General features: G+C 37.1%; 1 protein-coding gene across 1 annotated transcript; it reads left to right on the forward strand.

Moving 5' to 3' along the window:
* Nucleotides 1–409: 409 nt before the first annotated feature.
* Nucleotides 410–19,285, forward strand: LOC138329460 (zinc finger protein ZXDC-like). Its single transcript, XM_069276477.1, has 13 exons — nucleotides 410–1,689; nucleotides 2,240–2,367; nucleotides 3,089–3,238; nucleotides 7,151–7,240; nucleotides 7,692–7,873; nucleotides 8,090–8,285; nucleotides 8,618–8,792; nucleotides 10,885–11,145; nucleotides 11,469–11,555; nucleotides 11,959–12,114; nucleotides 12,718–12,879; nucleotides 13,522–13,673; nucleotides 17,716–19,285. The coding sequence occupies exons 1-13, from the start codon at nucleotides 456–458 to the stop codon at nucleotides 17,872–17,874; spliced, it is 3,132 nt and encodes a 1,043-aa protein (XP_069132578.1). The 5' UTR covers nucleotides 410–455; the 3' UTR covers nucleotides 17,875–19,285.
* The last annotated feature ends 2,230 nt before the right edge of the window (nucleotides 19,286–21,515 follow it).

Consider the following 21,515-nt stretch of genomic DNA (forward strand, 5'->3'; position numbering starts at 1 on the left):
TTATTAAATTTCACAACGTTTATCACTTGCTTTAAGAACGGAAGATTTAGAGGATATGTTTTAATTTTTCGTTAAAAAAATACGACAGCTCATGAAATGACGGCCCGCTTCAGAAAGTAAGACGATAACCGTCGCACTGGTCAGCAAGCTACATCAAAGGCTGCGCCAGCGTATATCAAAGGAAAGTCAGTCGTCGCCCAACGTCACGGTCAGTGCACAAACACAAAAGTTCCTGCCTTGTACTTACCCAAAACCCAATGTGACTTATCCTTCTCATATACGTCCTTGGTTAGACCTAAACCTTTTTAAATGTTCCCAGACTTTAAGTATTCTAGTGTTCTGATTGGTTGGTTTTCTCTGGTAATTTTGGGTTCATGACCTCGTGACGTCAGAGTCCTTTGCGCTTTGGACGGTAATGGCGAACCCCATATGGATGTGAAGAACGGGGCCCTAACATGTCGTCTGAAGGGGGACTGGTTAGGCAAAAACATGGCGGCCCCCATGGAATACCACATGAAAGTCGGCTGGATGTAAACATTGGACTAAACGATGGTTTTAGGGATAAAAATGACGATTTGGACGCATTACAGTCTACAGGAGATAATCAGGTCATTCAAAATGGCGTCGGAATCGACGGGAAAAATGTCGCCGAAGATAACTTGCATTTTTTGTCTGCTGATGATGACTTGGACAGTTACGAGAGAGCTGTCGTTGAAAATAATGCCGAATGGTTAAAATCTAGATGTAGAAATTTAGAAACGGTCGATTTTGACATTGCTAGTAGCAATCAGGATGATGGTAGTGTGGGGGACTTGTTTGATAGCGATCCACTGCCTGACGATGGAACGATGGCCTTACCTGAAAGTGACAGTACGGCCATTCCACTATCGGATGGAGAACTTAATTTTACTCGGCAAATGTGTGAGGGTCAAGCGACCAGCTTAGCTGTTCCGTCAATATGCGTGTCAAATGTAAACATGCTTCAGTCACAACATCGAGATGCACTTGATGACCTCACAAATCCTATAGGTTCAGAAGGAAAGAGGATAAATGTGGAAAATCTGAGGTTGCAGTTAGATTCTGATAGAAATAACACACTGATGACACCCCAGGAATTAGAAAGTATGCCTGATAGGGGCATCGAGTTTGAGGAGTCAGTTGGACCCAAAAGTGATGCTATTCAAATAGTTCATATTGAGGATGGAACAGCATTTAAAGGAATTGGAAGTGATTTTGGAAAGTGCCAATTAACTCAGTCATTGTCAAATATGTTAGATGAAAAAAACAAATTAATTGATTCATCAGTCATGAGTCGAGGTAATATTGAAACGTCAACTCAGAGTGCATCATGTACAGTTGGACAAAAGTCTGGGGAGGCAGGGGTACCGGTGCCACAACAGCATATAATAACTCCAGCCGAAGCATATGTTCCATCAGCTGAGGGAAATCTCAAACTCGCGACAATATCTATATCCACTGACAAAATGTCTAATTCTACCCAAATTCTAGTCAACACGAACCAGGGTCAACAACTGTATCATATAAACACTGCGGATCTGACGCAAGCTACGAATGCGCTGGAGCCACTGTCTCGACCGAACGCACTTCAACACATGGTTACTGACCCTGGTCCTATCAAAGCAGCCCAGCCGATCCCTGATACCAATGTTGTAGCCCCAGTCCAAACAGGTTATTATCTAAAACACTTCCATCTTAGTAACTTAAATGAGAAATAAAAAAAAAAAGAGCTTTGTACTATAACTATTCATTAATAAAGTCTCAATACAGTCAACAATGTGGGTAAAATACAGATTATAGTCGCACCACACTGTGATTATGACGTCGTCATTTGACATAATTTGTGTGGCGTCATAAACTTCGGAAGGTGGGACTTGTCAACACAGTAAACATGTATACACACACCGTGTTGGGATCATGAAACTCGTGTATTATTATTTTGCTAAATATTTTTCTTGGCAATTAAGTAGCTTTGATGATTTATAAAAATGATTGCTATAAATTAAGTTCTGCACACAGTATTAAGTTACATGATGGCAATATACTGGCAATTTAATGATTTTAATGAAACGTAGTTAGTTGTTTAGAACTGATGTTTACATTATCATGATATGGATCAAATCCCATAGAAAAAAAGCCATAGGTTTTCTACATGTCAGAAGTATTGTCATTTTAGTTTGACTCTGTATAAAACATTTTGTTATTTTGTGTCAATTTTCAGGCTATTTGATACTGCCTACGTCCGACTATGAAAAGCTGAACCTACAGAATGGAATCCTCATGTCATCGCCGCTGGGGACTATTAGTGGAAATGTCATCCAACAAGCCCCACAGATTCATCTGCAGCAGGTTACTTTAAACAGTTTTTCTGGTCTGACATCCTCGTTCCGTGGTGCAAAACGCACTGTCGCTCATTTCCCCTTAGGAACATAGGCCACATTCATGCATGCCAATGAAAAAGTGCATGCAAGTAAGTCAGGGATCAAAACTATCCCTTCTTGTGGTCATGTTTGAATAATCGAAGGGCCATCCAATCAAAACATTTCTGATATAAGTTACTCCTGACTGAACATCTTGATAACAATTTTTTGCATTAATTTACATATGTTTGAAAATGTAATACTGTTACAAGTAAAATATTCTTTGTTGTACTAGTGTATGTATACAATCTGTACTACAGGAGTACAGGTGACACTAGACCTGGAAAAACGTTCTATACACTAATTAATATAGGTATGCACATGTTTTGATCATCAACTTAGATTGGTCAAGATAATCATAAACTTTGATTGGTCAAGATTTCAGCCTCAACCCATGGCTAAACCAATCAAATGATAAGGATTTGAGTGAGGAAATATTCAAGAGAGCAACAGAGTGATTTGCACCTGGGACCAATGATTGCACATAGGCTTCATTCAAAATATATGGGATTTATTTCTATTTTTTTTTAATACAAAATTTTACTGATTTTCCAGGACTCATGATTTTCCTGCAGAAATAACTCAAATTTTATTTTGAGAACCTTATAACTGAACTTCACAACTAAAATCACATATTATTCTACTTGTAGCTACCAGATGTCCATATGACTTCCATGGCAGGCCAAGGACCCCCCAGGAAGTACTATATGTGTGGGGAAAAGGGCTGCGAGAAGATTTTCAAAAAATTATCCAAATTCCGTGTTCATCAAATGAGACATACGGGAGAAAGGCCTTTTAAGGTGGGGGAAAAAAATTCAGAATTTAGTAATCAAGTTTTTAACTTGATGAGAGAAAAAATAGTATTGTGTTATATTGTCCTTAAAAGGCTTTGCTAGTTTATAATTTAACTTGACAATACCATTAATTCAAAACTGTTTGGTGTGACAATATTTTTATATTAATGTACATAATATATAGGGAGTTAAAATTTGATCCACAAATGCTTCATCAGATGTTGAAAAAAGATGCACTTTCCCTGAAACAAGAAGTTACATTTAGTGATGATAATTGATGATTTTACTTTGTCATATACAGAGGACTCCACATAATCGAATAACGGTTATTTGAATATTTCGGTTATTTGCATAAAATTCTGCGGTCCCGATTTTTTCCTTCTTTATCTTTGTTTTTCAACTCCGTGTATTTGCATAGACTTTTACATGACCTCCAGTTATTAGCTCACTGGTCCGAAGGACCGAGGTGAGCTTATGGGATACCGCAGCGTCCGTCATCCGGCGTCCGGCGTCCGGCGTCCGTCAACAATCGACTTCTTCTCCATAACCGCTGGTCGGATTTCAACAAAAATTTGACTCATAGCATCCTTATGGGGCTACTAACTTAAAATTGTACAAATGATGGGGCTGATCCCCCGGGGGCCTGAGGGGCGGGGCCAAAAGGGGTCAATTTGGCTATTTCCATATAAACGACTTCTTCTCTGAAACCAAGCATGAGATAGCACCCATAATGCAATGGTAGCATCCTTATAGGGTGGGGATTCAAAATTGTACAAATGATGGGGCTGACCTCCCGGGGGCCTGAGGGGCAGGGTCAAATGGGGTCAATTTGGCTATTTCCATAAAAACGACTTCTTCTCTGAAACTAAGCAAGAGATAGCACTCATAATGCAATGGTAGTATCGTTATAGGGTGGGGATTCAAAATTGTACAAATGATGGGGCTGACCCCCGGGGGGCCTGAGGGGCGGGGTCAAAAGGGGTCAATTTGGCTATTTCCATATAAACGACTTCTTCTCTGAAACCAAGCATGGGATAGCACCCATAATGCAATGGTTACATCCTTATAGGGAGGGGATTCAAAATTGTACAAATGATGGGGCTGAGGGGCGGGGTCAAAAGGGGCCAATTTGGTTATTTCCATATAAACGACTTCTTCTCTGAAAACTAAAGCATGGTATAGCACCCATATTGCAATGGTAGCATCCTTATAGGGTGGGGATTCAAAATTGTGCAAATGATAGGGCTGACCCCCCCGTGGGGCTTGAGGGGCAGGGTCAAAAGGGATCAATTTGGCTTTTTCCATTTAAAATGACTTCTTCTCTGCAAGTAAGCGTGGTATAGCACCCATAATGCAATGGTAGCATCCTTATAGGGTGGGGATTCCAAATTGTGCAAATGATGGGGCTGACCCCCAAGGGGCGGGGTCAAAAGGGGTCAATTTGGCTATTTCCATATAAATGACTTCTTCTCTGCAACTAAGCATGGTATAGCACCCATAATGCAATGGTAGCATCCTTATAGGGTGGGGATTCCAAATTGTGCAAATGATAGGGCTGACCCCCGGGGGCCTGCGGGGCGGGGTCAAAAGTGGTCAATTTCCATATAAATGACTTTTTCTCTGCAACTTAACATGGGATTACGCTCATAATGCAATGGTTACATCCTTATAGGGTTTGGATTCAAAATTTTGCAAATGATTGGGCTGACCCCCGGGGGCCTGAAGGGTGGGGTCAATTTAGCTATTTCCATATAAACGATTTCTTCTCTGCAACTAAGAATGGAAGAGCACTTATAATGCAATGGTAGCATCCTTATAGGGTTGGGATTTGAAATTGTACAAATGATAGGGCTGACCCCCGGGGCCTTAGACAGCAATATATGCGAGGTCAAAAAGGTCAATTAGGCTACCACTTTCATATAAATTACTTTGTCTCTGAACCTATGTTATTTGATAGCATATTTGTATGGTATCAAGAGCATCATTGTATGGTTGTGATTCAAAATTAAACTTTGGGAGTCAATTTTGCTTATTTTTCTAATTGTCAAAGTCTTGTGATAATTACTAACAAAAAACCAGGTGAGCAATACAGGCCCTCTGGGCCTCTTGTTTGAATAAAATATTTGGGAAATTCTAAAAATCAAAATCGAATATTTTTCAACTTTGCAATATATTTTTAGCAAAATTCGCCGATATATGTTTCAAGATACTTCGCTTTTACTAGAAATCATCATGGTGACAGATTAACGTTATCGTATGGCTTGTTATTTTATGCATGAATCTGCAAAGGTATTTGACGCTGTTGCGATTTACATCAGCAGCGGTTGATCATAACTTTAGTATAATCACTGACTCAAACATCTAATTAAAGCATTCATACTTTCAAATATGTTTATTTATTAACGTAACATACCTTAGTTCGCGAACGGTTGGAGAAACCATGCTTCCTTACAACAATCGCCATTCATGAGTAGTCTCGTTCAACCAGAGTCTTGTTGACTATGACAGACATGTGCGAATCAAGCGTCTCGTTGAACGAGACATAAAAGCATGCAAAGTCGGCGTGCAATGACTACCGCAAGTTTTGTACAGTATGTAGGATACAAAAGATACTTGCTACGTTGTTTCAATGCTACTTGAATATGCATTAATTTCTGAAATGTTATCAAGCTATTTGCCGTATAGATCAACAATACAGAGAGAATTCTCAAAACACATTTAGGTCCAGTGAACGCATGGCTTCATCACCTGCCGCCATTTTCGAATTCATACACATGTGTAAAAACAACACTACTAGTTGATCTGCACTTTGAAGTTTAATCACGATCATAAGTTCATTTTGCCAGGCTAATGTACGTTAATTTGTTTATTAGACCTATTTAGGTTCAGAATTATAGACACAAATACAATCCTGTTTAGTTTTTGCATTTGATAACGATCATTTAGCTGTTTCTCAAATCTTCACGTGTCGATCTAACGTAAACAAGAATCTAATATAGGAATATTTTTTTTTATTAAACAATTAAAATCGATTTACAACTTCGAAAATAAATACTTGTTGTTCGTTTTAAGTGTAAATGATTTACGTATTTATCGAGTAAACGAAACAATATCTATTTGCCTGTTCACATACATACATAATGTATGTGTGAGGTCAAGCGAAGGTGCAAAATGTCATCTCCGCCTATTCGAATACTCCGTTTATTTGCATGTTTTCTTCTGGAAAATGACTTGTTGTTCAAATAAGTGGAATCCTCTGTAATACATGATATCTCAAATTTATTTTGACCTCCATGTGATACCCAGTCAATCATATAAGGAATATTGATGATGATATGCTGAAATTAATGGAAATCACTATGGCCAAAAAAAATTAATTGTTAGTTTCTCAGGCCACTTTTTTAAAAAGTCAGTGCGGAGGGCGGGAATATTTTTTTATTTTTTATTTCTCTGAAAACAAATGCGGCAGATAACATTTTATTTTTTTCTCACTTGAAGGACATGAAAATCAATGAAAACACGTGTAGAAAATGTAAATTCTTATTCAGTCTTTCAGAACAGCTTTTAAATATCTCAATCGTCACTATATCCAAAGAAACCCAGTTGAAAATACATAATCCTGGGAGGAAACATTCCGTTTTGAGCAAATGCTGACATCGGCAGCCATTTTTTACCGGAAATGAAAGGTGCATACTAAAATTGGAGCCAATTTCCGGGTGCGTTTTCGAATGGAAATTTCGGGCGAGTTCGAATGGAAATTTGGGGTGCGTTCGATGCGGCGGTCTCGATTTTAATTTTTAAGTTATGACGCATAAAAACGTTGGTGCGGGGGGTAAATGTCGATGCGGCGGGGCCTGAGAAACTAAGAATTAATTTTGTTTGGCCTATTTAGTTTTCACCTTTTCCCCTTTCTTTCAGTGTTCAAGGCCAGGCTGTGAATGGGCGTTTACAACATTGTATAAACTGAAGCGACATGCAGAATCTCATCAGGGGAAGAAAGATTATATTGTAAGAACTTTTTTTTAATTACTGTAAAAAATACTTTGTTCACAAAAATTCACTTGTTCAAAATTATGAACTACATATGTTGGACCAATCCACCAATAGATTTTTACCCAAAATTTAATGTTGAAGTGTTTCACCTGAGGAAATAATTTGCATGTAAGGATAGAAGAAATCTTCATCTGATATATATTTTGTATTCCAATACAGGTGTTATTCTGATTTTGATTTTTTGATGTACAATGAATTTCCAATTTTGTGTGGTTAGTTATGACTAAAAAAGTTAATAGCAACTAAACCCACTATGATATTAATAATATCATAGAAGAAAAAGGAAATCCTAATGAATGAACACATATTTACCATTTAATGTTATTTTTTTCAAAATAGAAGTTTATTGCTGTAAGACTTAGAAATAATTTAAGAAATGACTTTACGGGGTATATTGAATTTTCAGTGTGATTTTGAAGGCTGTGACAAAAAGTTTACCACTGTGTATAATCTAAATTCCCACCGACGCCTCCATGATCGTCCATGTGTGGAGGCCTGTACAGAGGAAGGCTGTAACGAGAAATTCCCCACCAAGAGACAGCTGGACCTTCATATGAAGAGTCACAGTGGCATGGAGAAGACATACAAGTAAGCAATGTAGTGATAAAACGTTTTGCACTGGCTGTTCTATTAATGGGTATTTTTGAAGTAAATGAGGATTTAGAACCAAATGGGTTTCTTGTATTAGATTTATTTTCATTTTATATGATGCACATTGTTCTATGGGTCCTTCATTGCAGGACTCGGAATGTAGGCCTGTTGATTCTTTTTAAAATTGACATTTCTTGTTTTAAACTTTTACAGATGCCCTGTAGAGGGATGTGATAAAACTTTCTTCTCGGCTCATTGTATGGGCTCGCACCCCAGAGTTCATACACAGGAGCGAGAAGACCTTACCTGCAAGTTTGAAGGATGTGGTAAAGTGTTTGACAAGATCTGTCGACTCAAACAGCATATGCGAAGTCATACAGGAGAAAAACCTTATATTTGCCGGTTCGAGGTATGCTGTGGCATTTCAAGATATTCAGATATTTTAAGTTATTCAATTAAAATATCTTCCTCGTCTCTAAAATATTAATTTATTGTCTGTTAATTTTATAGTTTACATTAGTCCCATTACTTTCAATTCTTATACTTTATGTCGGCTTCATAGCTTTCAATAATTATTATTCCAAAATAGTTACTAAACACCAAAGTCTATTTTTAGTATGAAGTTGACCTTGATCACCCGATACCATGGTATTAGTTTTGTTGTTGATTACTAAAATTATTGTCAGTATTGCCAAATTTCTAGAAAAAGAGTTTTTCAGGCTATACAACATCTGATTGTAGGGATGTGGCTGGGCATTTGCTACAGCTAGTAAGCTAAAGCGTCACCAGGCCAAGCACACAGGCCTGAGGAAGTTTGTGTGTGATCAGTGTAATAAAGGCTTCATGCGAGCAGAGCATCTCAAAGGTCATATGATGACACATTCGGGAGAGAAGCCCTACGTTTGTCCCGTAGAAGGTATGTATCCATCATATCGGGTTTTCTCATTGATATGGTATTACATGAAATATTGGTTATATAGAAATATGTGTTGTTTTTGTGGATAAACGAACAAAGAAATGTGTTTTATACATTATACATCAATTATGAAGTGACAGTTTTATTATCTAGCATCATTATCATTTTAGTGTTATAAATGTGAGTATATGAGGGTTGGATTCAGAAAAGTACTACTGCTGTGAGATGGATAGCGAATCATTTTGAAGTGATTAAAATACACGGTAAAATGTTGTCATGTACACTTGCAGATACATAGGTATGCTTTAGTTAACACAGTTGACACAAATTAACCCACTGAATGTTTTTCAAAATAACTTTAATAATGGTTTCATAATTATAGGTACAATATTTTTGCATATTTTCATCTATCTTTCGCATATTTTTATGATATATTGAAAACTTGTAAATGAAAATCAGCAGTACTAATAAATAATCATTTACAAAATATTTCATAGTAAATTGTAAAATTGATTTTGTGTAGTTCTTGGAATAAATCTATATGAAAATGGCATTATTTGATTCAAATACGAATGTATCATGCAAATGTTACTAGATAAAGGTTTTTTTCAATGCTCAGAAAATTAGGGAAAATAGGTAAGTGTTCAGTAAAACAGTAGTTTCAATTAAAGAGATTTTTTTACAGAATTTTCATGAACTGTACTATTTACTAAATTCATCATACCTATAAAATGAAAACAGTAGGTAATAAATACTGATTGTTCACTTTACATTTCCTGCTGAGCTTTTAATATCAAAGTTAAACTTTATTAGATATATACGGATTATGTTTTCTTTTCTACTGATAGTTTTAAAGGAAATATCTGAGTGAAATAAGAACCATAATTTTAAATCTGAAGTATTTTGCATGTGATGGCATTGTTGCCTTGTCAATATTGAATCAAGAATGTTTTTACTAAATGAATACCTGGTACCTGTGAAACAATCTGTGCGATATCTTTATTAGCAGAATGGTATTTAACACACTGTTAGACATGTACTTGTTCTGTACAGGTTTGTAAAAAATCCAGATCGAGTAAAATGCACATATAAAAACTAACAAAAAATAGGGCTAGTAGACTTCTGATCAGGGCTAGTGAAAAATTGATGCTACTAGCCCTTGGGCTAGTGCAAAATTTTCAGAATTGTACACCCCTGTAGTACTAAACACCAAAGCCTATTTTTAGTATGAAGTTGACCTTGATCACCGGTACCATGGTATTAGTTTTGTTGTTGATTACTAAAATTATTGTCAGTATTGCCAAATTTCTAGAAAAAGAGTTTTTCAGGCTATACAACATCTGATTGTAGGGATGTGGCTGGGCATTTGCTACAGCTAGTAAGCTAAAGCGTCACCAGGCCAAGCACACAGGCCTGAGGAAGTTTGTGTGTGATCAGTGTAATAAAGGCTTCATGCGAGCAGAGCATCTCAAAGGTCATATGATGACACATTCGGGAGAGAAGCCCTACGTTTGTCCCGTAGAAGGTATGTATCCATCATATCAGGTTTTCTCATTGATATGGTATTACATGAAATATTGGTTATATAGAAATATGTGTTGTTTTTGTGGATAAACTAACAAAGAAATGTGTTTTATACATTATAAAGAGAACTTTGACATCAGCTAACCACAAATATTTTTACCCACAAAATGATTTTAAAGTTCCAAATCAAGAAAGTACCCACAAATATTTGGTGTTATACAGTACCTTTAGATATATATCACAGGTTTCTATACAATACATTTAATGATAATCTGATACATATGAGAGATAATAAATAGATAAAAAAATATGCATAGAAGTCCGTGAAAAAATCTGCTATCTTTGATCATGTGGCTACATAATTTCTTGTGCAGCGCATGATGATAAAATGCATCATCTGTCATCATAGATTTAGTAATAGACTAGTAATAATAATATAAACATTTGCCAAAGAATCCTACAAGGTTTATCAGGAAATTAGAAATACTGTTCTAGGTTATACCATAATGGATACTGTTCATCTAAAAATGCAGATTTGTGTAATATTTCCATCATTTCAACTTTCCAGGATGCACAGTTAAGTTCACTGCTAAAAGCAGTCTATATGTCCACATGAAAAAACATGAACAGTCGACAGTGAAAATCATTTATCACTGCCCCATGGATGGATGTCAGAAGAAATATTCCAACAAGGTCACGCTCCGTCAACACATTGTAAAACAACACATTTCAGCAAACAGTGACGTGTCTCAAATGGACTTCACCTCACTTCTCATAGGGGGCTTTCAGACAGAGGAAGAAATGGCGGAGGCTCAAACAGCCATTGCTGGTATGGAATTTTTTTCAGGAAATGGGTGGGGATACAGATTTGTATCTGGTATAATCCAGTGTGTATATGAATCAAAATATTTGTGAAAGTATCTTTCTTGGATGGATCTAACACAATTGTGCCATTACAGTCTCTGATGGTAACAAGGGACATGTAAATGTCAAATGTTGGTAAAGGGAGATAACTCATCAAAGATGACATTATTGGATCCAATTCATTGATACATTAGTAAAACTATCATTTATTTGAATTCCCATGAAATCACTGATAGGTTTAACAAACACCCCATGTTTGTTGTCATATAATTATTGTATCTGTTTCAGTGTCATCTGTCAGTACTACAACCCCCAGTAACAGCCTTGAATCTCCTAACACAATACTCATTGATCCATCCGAATTCATCACCACAAGTAAGATCTGCCATACAAATGGCATTATTTGTTATACACGTTAATTATGCCCCTCCACAAAGTGGGAATATTGGGGCATATATTACAAGTAATTACTACTTTTATTTCTTGTCCAGAATCCTTTCGATTTATGAAAGCGAGTACATTTATGTCTTCAATTTCTAGTTACTCTGATCGGAAAGTTGAAATCAGATGTAATAACATAATTAAATGCAGCTTTTATTATTTGTTGCAGTTATTGTTTAATTGCTATATCTTTTTTTTAATGCAAATGTTACCAAACAGCAAGTATGATTAAGTGGAGACTGTAAACAAAATTGGTATATTTCTAAGTTAAATTTGGAAGTACTATAAGGTATGTAAGATGGGGAAATGAGAATGATGGATCCTTTGATATTCACAGCTGCCACTGTATCTAATGCGGAAGATGAGTCCGAGACTATGCAGCAGATCAGTCCTGCTGTTTTGAACCAGATTTTGTCCTCTGTAGATCAGCCAACTACATCATCTGAACAAAATCAGGAGAGTCCCCCCAAAATACACATAGCCATCACATCTGGTAAGTCTTAACACTGCTAGGAATCTGCCATCACATCTGGTAAGTCTAAACACTGCTGGGAATCTGTTAGGGGCCAACATAGTCAATAAGCAAGCTGGTCATAGGACTCTGAAATAAATAGCACAAATACCGGATTTTGATTGTTGTAGGCCGCCATAGACCAATCATCATATGGTTTGTAACCATGCCTCATGCTCACAGCTTGTTAAGGTCTGATGCATGATTATCTATGTCATTTACTAATGTACTGTCAATTGACAATTCACACATCAATGTCAAAGCAAATGTTGTAACACAACAATACAAAATGTTAAGTCATGTGGACATGGTTCCTGGGCAGTTTGATTGACAGGTGGTGAGCCGTCAATTGACAGGACATTGACATAGATAATCATTCATCAGACCTTAAATGCTGACATTGTTGATGATGACAAACTAAAATACTGCTAGCAATATTTATAAATCTTACTGAGTATTACAGATTGACATATTTGGATATTTTTCATACCTTAATGAATGATAATGATTTAAGTAGATATAGATTTTATCTACCCACATACATTTTCAAGCCTACATCATAAAAATGGCATTATCTAACTTCAGAAGCAGAAACATTAGCTGGTCGGGTCCTACAGGAGAATACTAGTGGATCAGCCAGAACTGATTTCCGTAGCAACCACCTTTTGAGTGACAGAGCACGGAAACGACGTCAACTACTCCGGGAAAAAGTATTGTCAGTAGGAGTGGAGCAATCTTCATTCCAAGGTAAACTTCCACTGTGACTATGTGTTTAATACACATTTTTGATGGTAAAGCATTGTTATCATGTAAAAACTTTTTGTTGTTGATTGGTCTTGCTAGGAAGGTATTGATATATAAACAATTCACCATTGCAGTGAATTAGTGTGGGCCCTTCATAATCCAAATACTTGCACCCCTTGCCGTTACTGTCAGGATTGTGAAATTAGTAAGCGCTGTGTGTCTGGTTGTCCATCCTAGTTATCTTCTGGATATTTCCTCAAAAGCGATAAAGCCAATTGTTCATGGTCATATAGCTGATAGTATGAACATGTGTAATAGGGTTTGTTTTTTTGTAATTTTCCGAAGAAATCTGAGATGACCGCATAACTGGTATACAGGTGGGTTTTTGACCATTGATTACGATAGTCGTAGCTTTAGTGGTCCCAAAAAGGGGTCATGATTTAAAAATTGTTTGATTTCTTTGAAAATTTCTATATAGGAGTGTTAAGAGTCACTTGTCCTTTACTGCAGCTAAGTGCCCTTTCTGACTAATGCCACTTTTCTAGTCCTTTGCAAAATTGATCTTTGTTAAAAAAAAAATTTATGAAAGAATACACAAGAAACAAAGATAATTTGACCAAACAACACTATTTTACTGATTTTCAGATACAGCAAATGATCAACAACAGCAACAGAGTAATGTCAATGTGCCAACTTCCACTGTGTCCTACCCCTCATCTAACAGCATGACATCTCGGGGAATTACTTTCCGTGACCCTGAGACAGGTGTTTTATACGTACAAACACAACTGTTACAAGTAAGTATTCTGTCTGTACATATTACAGAGTTAGCTCCCTTGCGGGTAGGTAACGATTGTTACGTCATTGTTTCATGAGGGCAATTCAGGTCGTTTTCTCTGAAAAGTATGATGTTACACTCGCAAACACATGACGTCACAATCAATACCTACCAGCAAGTGCAGATAACTCTGTAATATGCAAATTTGGAATAGCTAACATTGCACAATTGTAAACAACTGATTTTCACATGCAATTAAAGATGCTCCGCCGCTGACAAATGGTATTTTTCACTATCAAAAGCAGGAGTAGATGAATTAGTATTTTTCTTCAGTTACAAAAGTTACTTATTAATAACTTTATACCATTACCACCATTGAAAAGTATGAGTTTCTAATTTTATTTCAAGATAGAGATATTAAAAATGATAATTGCATCCTGAAAAAATTCAGTCGCACTATGTCCTATATGAAGTTAAGTACTGATTGTGCATGCACCAAAAGTTCAACGAATTATTTCATATGCATTTTTGTGTTAATTAGATACATATAAACATGGTTATACATAAGTTATTGTTCAAATGATACACATCGTTTATTCTCTGTCATCAGTGGATCATCTTTAAATTTCATTTATTTCCAAGCCAATTAAAAATTGCAAAAATAAATTTCCATGAAATAGTTTCCAACACTAGTAAAGTAGAACCTTTAAAAGTGGGCAGAACACGTGAAATCAAATCGCCACAAAAATTAGGTGGTTTACATTACAGTAATAACGCATATTATTACAATGGTTATAACAAATTAATTTTCATTCCGCATAAATTTTCCTGTAAGATGGTTATAATGAATGATAAACACAATATGTTTGATTATCTATTGTAAATGAACAGAAAATGTTAAAAAATATTGAACAAACCTGTTACAAAATGATCTTTCTCTAAATTTTTGAGGTATAAAAAAGCCCACCAGCTACCAAATGTTTTTTGTAAGAGAAGAATATGTAAATAATATCTTACCCTCATCTTTCATGACAATCTTATTTAAATACAGATCCTAATAACCACTCCGTTCAATATAGGATCTGACAATATCCGATATGGGGTCACGTTCGGATGACCTTTTACCACGTGTACTCCAGATCAAATACATGTTCTACACATTTCTACGTCAATTGTTAACGCCATTTCGTCCAAGTAAGCAAACACATTGAGCATTGTTGTGCTTTTAGGGCGAGATGACTACGTACACGAAAATAATTCGGACAGCCTTTTCAAACTAGTTCGTCCCCAGTCAAGATTATGGCAGTGCCAATTTGATTGGCCATTTCCAAAGGTCATCCTGACGTGACCCCTAATGGGATATTGTCAGATGCTCATATCAAACGTAGTGGTAATAAGGATCTGTATTTTAATCAGATTGCTTTCATGAGGTCAGGATGACCTATTGTCATCGTGTTTCGTCCGTCGTCGTGCGCCGTCCGCCGTGCGTCGTGCGTAAGACTATTTATACAAAAGCCTACTCCTCCTTCATCCTTTGATGGATTTCATCCATATTTGGTTTGAAGCATCATTAGGGAAGGACAATCATATTTTATATAAATGAGCCTGTCCGACCCCTAGGGGCTGAGGGGTGGGGCACCAAAAGGGCAAATTTTCTTATTTTAAGCTTTAAAATCCTACTCCCCCTTCATCCTTGGATGGATTTCATCCATATTTGGTGTGAAACTTCATTGGGGAAGGACAATCATATTTTATATAAATGAGCGTGGTCCAACCCCTAGGGTCAGAGGGGCAGGGCCTCAAAAGGGCAAATTTTCTTAATTTTAGCTTTAAAATCCTACTCCTCCTTCATCCTTGGATGGATTTCATCCATATTTGGTGTGAAACTTCATTAGGGAAGGACAATCATATTTTATATAAATGAGCCTGGTCCAACCCCTAGGGTCAGAGGGGCGGGGCCACAAAAGGGCAAATTTTCTTAATTTTAGCTTTAAAATCCTACTCCTCCTTCATCCTTGGATGGATTTCATCCATATTTGGTTTGAAACATCATTGGGGAAGGACAATCATATTTTATATAAATGAGCCTGGTCCGACCCCTAGGGGCTGAGGGGTGGGCCCCAAAAGGGCAAATTTTCTTAATTTTAGCTTTAAAATCCTACTCCTCCTTCATCCTTGGATGGATTTCATCCATATTTGGTGTGAAACATCATTTGGGAAGGACAATCATATTTTATATAAATGAGCCTGGTCCGACCCCTAGGGGCTGAGGGGTAGGGCCCCAAAAAGGCAAATTTTCTTAATTTTAGCTTTAAAATCCTACTTCTCCTTCATCCTTGGATGGATTTCATCCATATTTGGTGTGAAACATTATTTGGGACGGACAATCATATTTTATATAAATGAGCGTGGTCCAACCCCTAGGGGCTGAGGGGTGGGGCCCCCAAAGGGCAAATTTTCTTAATTTTAGCTTTAAAATCCTACTCCTCCTTCATCCTTGGATGGATTTCATCTATATTTAGTGTAAAACATTATTGGGGAAGGATAATCATATTTGATGTAAATGAGCGTTGTCCAACCCCTAGGCGCTGAGGGGTGGGGCCCCAAATGGGCAAATTTTCTTAATTTTAGCTTTAAAATCCTACTCCTCCTTCATCCTTGGATGGATTTCATCCATATTTGTTGTGAAACATCATTGGGGAAGGACAATCATATTACAAATGAGCCTGGTCCGACCCCTAGGGGCTGAGGGGTGGGGCCCCAAATGGGGAAATTTTCTTAATTTTAGCTTTAAAATCCTACTTTATCCATATTTGGTGTGAAGCATCATTGGGGAAACACAATTATATTTTATATAAATGAGTCTGGTCTGAACCCTAGGAACTGAGGGGTGGGGCCCCAAAAGGGCAAATTTTCTTAATTTTAGCTGGCTCACTTCCTGTTTTAAGGTTTCAGTCTCGATCTCAATAAAAATTGGTCCTATAGGGGTTTTAATTGATGCCGAACAACATGCAAACATTTTCGTAAAGATTTTGGTATTCCAAGATGGCCGCTGGCCCACTTCCTGTTTTAAGGATTCAGTCTCCGATCTCAATGAAAATTGGTCTATAGGGGTTTTAATTGATGCCGAACAACATGCAAACATTTTCGTAAAGATTTTGGTATTCCAAGATGGCCGCTGGCCCACTTCCTGTTTTAAGGCTTCAGTCTCCGATCTCAATGAAAATTGGTCTATAGGGGTTTTAATTGATGCCGAACAACATGCAAACATTTTCGTAAAGATTTTGGTATTCCAAGATGGTCACTGGCCCACTTCCTGTTTTAAGGTTTCAGTCTCCGATCTCAATGAAAATTTGTCTATAGGGGTTTTAATTGATGCTGAACAACATGCAAACATTTTCGTAAAGATTTTGGTATTCCAAGATGGCCGCTGGCCCACTTCCTGTTTTAAGGTTTCAGTCTCCGATCTCAATGAAAATTGGTATATAGGGGTTTTAATTGATGCCGAACAACATGCAAACATTTTCGTAAAGATTTTGGTATTCCAAGATGGCCGCTGGCCCACTTCCTGTTTTAAGGTTTCAGTCTCCGATCTCAATGAAAATTGGTCTATAGTGGTTTTAATTGATTCAGAAGGGGGAACTTTAGGTAAGGACAATCATATTTTATAAAGGACCGAGGTAAGACCCATGGGGATAGTATGACCGAGGTCCAAAATGGGAGCTTTGCTGAAATTTGGCTTTAAAATCTGACTCCTCCTTATATTAATCCTTGAATGGGTTTTCGACCATATTTGGATGAAGGGCTACCAAGTTTGTTCAACAAATGACATTTACCTTTTTCAGAAACTTACACATTCAACTAAGGAGTTCCTTGTATTGTTTATATTAATCGTTAACCAATACTTTATACTGTGACTTTGTTGTTTTGTGCCATGAGTCAGATGACCGTTAAGGCCCATGGTAATAAGGATCTGTATTTTAATCAGATTGCTTTCATGAGGTTTGATTATGTCTCTTCATTATTGTCTTTATTTTAATGTAAATATTCTATGTCACCAGGACGACCCTCCCACGCCAGATCTGTACTCTGAAGAAACTGCCTTAGGATCTGATCTTTCTTCCCTCAATGATACATCCGGTAGTGATATTAGTGAGCATACTTTACAAACAGTGGAGTTTGTGACCGGATCAACAATCAACCTACAGGACCTGGAGTAGCTCATCTACCGTCTGGGAACTATTTTAGTGCTTACATCTGTATAATAGAACTGGTGCCATTTCATTATGTAATAATGTTGCAGGCAGACATTTAAAACTTGCATACATACATGAAAACTGCTATAGAGTATGGACCATCTAACTTACACATACTGTAACTAATGTTGGAATAATATGATAATCAAAATTCAGCTTCCTTTTGCCAGTCTTTTCATTTTGCTGTAGAGTTGTCTTCTCCTTTGCACCCAAAGTATAATGTAACAATCAATTTCTGCTCCCAAGAGAAGATAACTCTTTGTAGGTAAAACTTAACTGCTTATTGATAGATACTAGTTATTCTTAATTGGATATATGGAAAATGTCATTTTCAATGGTCAAAATGTAAAAGGTTTCTTTCAGAAGGTCAATATCTATTCCAAAGACTAATAACTGATATTCATTGGCCTCTTGGTTCATAATAATTTAATGCCAAAAATATTTCTTTCAATTACTTGGTCTTAGAAATTCATGAATTTCCGATCAGAATGAAGAAAACTGGTATCTTTATTTTTGCTTGATGTCCTGCTAACAGCCAGTATCATCAAAATTTTGTCAGGTTTTGGAGGAGGAGAAAGCCAGAATACAAAAGAAAAACCAGTTGATACCACAAAAACTGACTTAAATCAAATATGGTCACTTAAATTACATCTTACGAAGAAAAACTTTTTGAAGTTTTGACTTCAGTCTGACCTTTTTTGGAGCCAAGTCATTTAAGTTATAACTGCCTACCCTGTAAGTGATGTGTTGCTTGCATGTTTTGTGAGACTGCAATATGTTTGGTTTCTATCTCCTTGTGATAGTGAAAATTCTTGTCCATTTTATAGTGCTATCTCACTGAAGCATACTGTTAACAACACCAAAGAGTACACTGCATTTAGTCACATACTGACAACAGGCAGTCAGCACACTCCATACAATCACATTACATTGTATACTGACAACGGGCAGTCAGCACACTCCATACAATCACATTACATTGTATACTGACAACGGGCAGTCAGCACACTCCATACAGTCACATTACATTGTATACTGACAACAGGCAGTCAGCACACTCCATACAATCACATTACATTGTATACTGACAACGGGCAGTCAGCACACTCCATTCAGTCACATTACATTGTATACTGACAACGGGCAGTCAGCACACTCCATTCAGTCACATTACATTGTATACTGACAACGGGCAGTCGGCACACTCCATTCAGTCACATACTGACAACAGGCAAACAGTACACTTCATTCAGTCACATTACATTGTATACTGACAACGGGCAGTCAGCACACTCCATTCAGTCACATTACATTGTATACTGACAACAGGCAAACAGTACACTGCATTTAGTCACATTACATTGTATACTGACAACGGGCAGTCAGCACACACTCATTCAGTTCACATTACATTGTATACTGACAACGGGCAGTCAGCACACTCCATACAATCACATTACATTGTATACTGACAACAGGCAGTCAGCACACTCCATTCAGTCACATTACATTGTATACTGACAACAGGCAAACAGTACACTGCATTTAGTCACATTACATTGTATACTGACAACAGGCAGTCAGCACACTCCATACAATCACATTACATTGTATACTGACAACGGGCAGTCAGCACACTCCATTCAGTCACATTACATTGTATACTGACAACAGGCAAACAGCACACTGCATTCATTCACATTACATTGTATACTGACAACAGGCAGACGGCACACTCCATACAAACACATTACATTGTATACTGACAACGGGCAGTCAGCACACTCAGTTACATTACATTGTATACTGACAACAGGCAAACAGCACACTCCATTCAGTCACATTACATTGTATACTGACAACGGGCAGTCAGCACACTCCATTCAGTCACATTACATTGTATACTGACAACGGGCAGTCAGCACACTCCATTCAGTCACATTACATTGTATACTGACAACAGGCAGTCAGCACACTCCATTCAGTCACATTACATTGTATACTGACAAAGGGCAAACAACACACTCAGTCACATTACATTGTATACTGACAACGGGCAGTCAGCACACTCCATTCAGTCACATTACATTGTATACTGACAACGGGCAGTCAGCACACTCCATTCAGTCACATTACATTGTATACTGACAACAGGCAAACAGCACACTCCATACAATCACATTACATTGTATACTGACAACGGGCAGTCAGCACACTCCATACAATCACATTACATTGTATACTGACAACAGGCAAACAGCACACTCCATACAATCACATTACATTGTATTCTGACAACGGGCAGTCAGCACACCCCATTCAGTCACATTACATTGTATACTGACAACAGGCAGTCAGCACACTCCATTCAGAAACATTACATTGTATACTGACAACAGGCAAACGGCACACTCCATTCAGTCACATTACATTGTATACTGACAACAGGCAAACAGCACACTCCATTCAGTCACATTACATTGTATACTGACAACGGGCAGTCAGCACACTCCATTCAGTCACATTACATTGTATACTGACAACGGGCAAACAGCACACTCAGTCACATTACATTGTATACTGACAACAGGCAAACAGCACACTCCATTCAGTCACATTACATTGTATACTGACAACGGGCAGTCAGCACACTCCATTCAATCACATAATATTGTATATTGACAAAGGGCAAACAACACACTCAGTCACATTAGATTGTATACTGACAACGGGCAAACAACTTCACCCATTCGATCACATTATATTGTATATTGACAATGGGCAAACAGAACACCCAAATCAGTCAAATTGCATTGTATACTGACAACAGGCAAACAGCATACCCCATTCGATCACATTACATTATATATACTGACAACAGGCAAACAACACAAAACAGCATACCCCATTCAGTCACATTACATTATATACTGACAAAGGGCAAACAACACAAAACAGCATACCCCATTTGATCACATTACATTATATACTGACAACGGACAAAACAGTCCTCACATTCCCTTTATGCTGAAGTTTCTTTGTACACTTAAGCTTGTACATGTAAAATCTATGTGATCCTTCTTTTGTTTCAACATTAGCAGACTTATACATGTGTGTGGTCATGGACACCGCAAGTAGCACCACATCTTCAGTTCTTTTCTTGACTTGTGTTTACCATATCTAGCATTATAAGGTCATGAATATTTACTGCTCCTTTTATCTCATTTACCCCTGAAGACATATTTGGACTATTCTGCTTCTATAAGAAGAACAGTCCATTATGAAATTACAGTGATGATTGGGTTAAATAACGTATAAAGGGGTTAGTGTATGGACATATGAAGGCCTTAACATTGTATGTGATTTAGAAATTTATTGTAGATCTTAAATGTACTTTAAGACAGCACAACGTTAGACATGAAAATAATACTGCTTTGTCTTATTTTCCTTGTTATTTCCTACATAATATTCTTTATATTTTGTTGGTGACTTCTTCTCATAAGATTATACTGTATAGGTCTTTGTGTACTTTGGGGTAAAACTCCAGACTTAAATTGAACAGTATACTTTTGAATACATAATAATGTACATCATTTGTGGTAGAA

Source organism: Argopecten irradians, chromosome 8, assembly GCF_041381155.1.
Source record: "Argopecten irradians isolate NY chromosome 8, Ai_NY, whole genome shotgun sequence".
Lineage (NCBI taxonomy): Eukaryota > Metazoa > Mollusca > Bivalvia > Pectinida > Pectinidae > Argopecten > Argopecten irradians.